Source organism: Gavialis gangeticus, unplaced genomic scaffold (assembly GCF_001723915.1).
Source record: "Gavialis gangeticus isolate Ggan-Ray unplaced genomic scaffold, GavGan_comp1, whole genome shotgun sequence".
In the NCBI taxonomy this organism is placed as follows: Eukaryota; Metazoa; Chordata; order Crocodylia; family Gavialidae; genus Gavialis; species Gavialis gangeticus.
The window spans coordinates 56745641-56747272 of record NW_017728992.1 but is presented as its reverse complement, the minus strand read 5'-3'; the positions used below and the strand labels follow the sequence as shown (position 1 = coordinate 56747272).

Here is a 1632-nt window from a genome sequence, read left to right as displayed (position 1 = left end):
GCAGGTTAGGCTCAGAAAAAATTGGAACAGTCTGTTTACTTCAACATTGTTTGGTGGCAAGCAGGATGTAGTCATATTTTCTTCTGGTTATGATGTTTCATATTTCACAAAAGAGAAAAAGGATGGAATGCTAAAGTAGCTAGGAGCACTCACTGAGTGTCCACTATGCTCTTCCTGCACTTTGTTGCAGAGGCAAGGTAGGAGCAGAGCTACAGGCTGGATGGACTTGCTATCCAGGCCCCCCACCCTGGCTGCAGAACACTGAGGGCCAGCCCAAAGATTCTGAAGTGCTCCAGTGGTGGGATGTGCCAGGAGTCCGCACATCTGTCTATGGCTGAAAAACTCCATTTTTTAAGATGTTTCAAACCCTGTTACCCAATAAAATATTTCAAATGTTACATCTGTCTGCACCCTTAGTAGCTACTCTCCAACCTTTGAACTGAATATAACCTAAACAACAAGCTTTACTTTCCATCACCAACTCTCGAGACACCCTGGTTTTATGACAGTATCTTTTAGTATATCTATAAAAAAGTTACAACATGATACTTAATTTTATATTTTGGTATCTAACTCTTGCATATCAGAAGCTTATACCCAAGTAACTGACAAATTTCTGTTTTCCAAGGTGACAGATCAAACATGTACAAAAATGCAATGCATCTGTTATGAAACAGAATTGGGCAAATGAATGATCCCAGTAAAATAAATGCTACCTTTATCAGATGCCCTAGAAGAGAAACCACTGGTAGTTGAGATGTTATCATCATCATGCTGAGAGGTAGAATCTTTTATTTCTTTTACTAAGGAGAGTCCAGAACTGCCAATGCCAAGAGCAGAGGATGTGGAGGGTTGACAGTGTGGTGCTGGGGAATCCAACATGGTGCAATTCAGATGACTTCGATGAAGAGAGGGCCTTGTTAACACGTCCGAGAAGTTTAATGCAGATCTACTCGTGGATGGTTCTAGAATAAGATAACCCAATTAGCAGGTAAGGAGTGTGTGGGAGCATAAGTCAAAAGCTGTTTTCTATCAACACTCTTTTTCTACTGCCAAGTTTCGTGTACAAAAATAGAGATAAGCCAATTTTAACTTCTTCCTCACCCATATAGGGTTTCACTTAACTGTCTGTTAGCAGAACAACAACACGCAAGTACTTAAGTTAGTGCAACATTAAATATGAAATTGTTAAACTACAAAGAAGTCAGGAAATTCAGCATCAAAGGTTTAAATTCTAACCTGCCCCAAGCTCAAAGGCCCCATTATAGAATAGTTATCATACAAAGCCTACATCAATTTATAAAGCATAATGTGTTTTTCTGTGCTTCTAAAATGACATTGAAAGCGATGAGATGTAACAATATACAATTTAATTTCTAGACTAAGAACAAATATTAATTACTATTTAAAACATAGGCATAATAACATGGGCTTTTTTTTCTAATTCTTTCATATCAGCTTCTCATACTGATGAAAAATTTCTGTCTCTGCTGTGAAATGCTGTTGGGATTTTGCCATACAGAGGATGCAGCCTTCTAAGTTTATGGGAAATGGGCAAAATGCGCAACTTTTCATCTCCAGATCTTGCATTAAATGGGGGGGGGGGGGGGGGGGGGGGAAAACCCCCCCCCC

At 39.4% G+C, this 1632-nt stretch overlaps 1 protein-coding gene across 2 annotated transcripts in view; it reads right to left on the bottom strand.

The window, feature by feature from the left end:
- NUP153 (nucleoporin 153) overlaps positions 1–1632 on the bottom strand; it is a 63589-nt gene that overhangs the window by 61250 nt on the left and 707 nt on the right. For both annotated transcript variants that reach the window (XM_019522872.1, XM_019522880.1), the window contains exon 2: positions 717–965. In XM_019522872.1, the coding sequence (XP_019378417.1) occupies positions 717–965 (249 nt within the window). The remainder of the gene's footprint in view (positions 1–716; positions 966–1632) is intronic.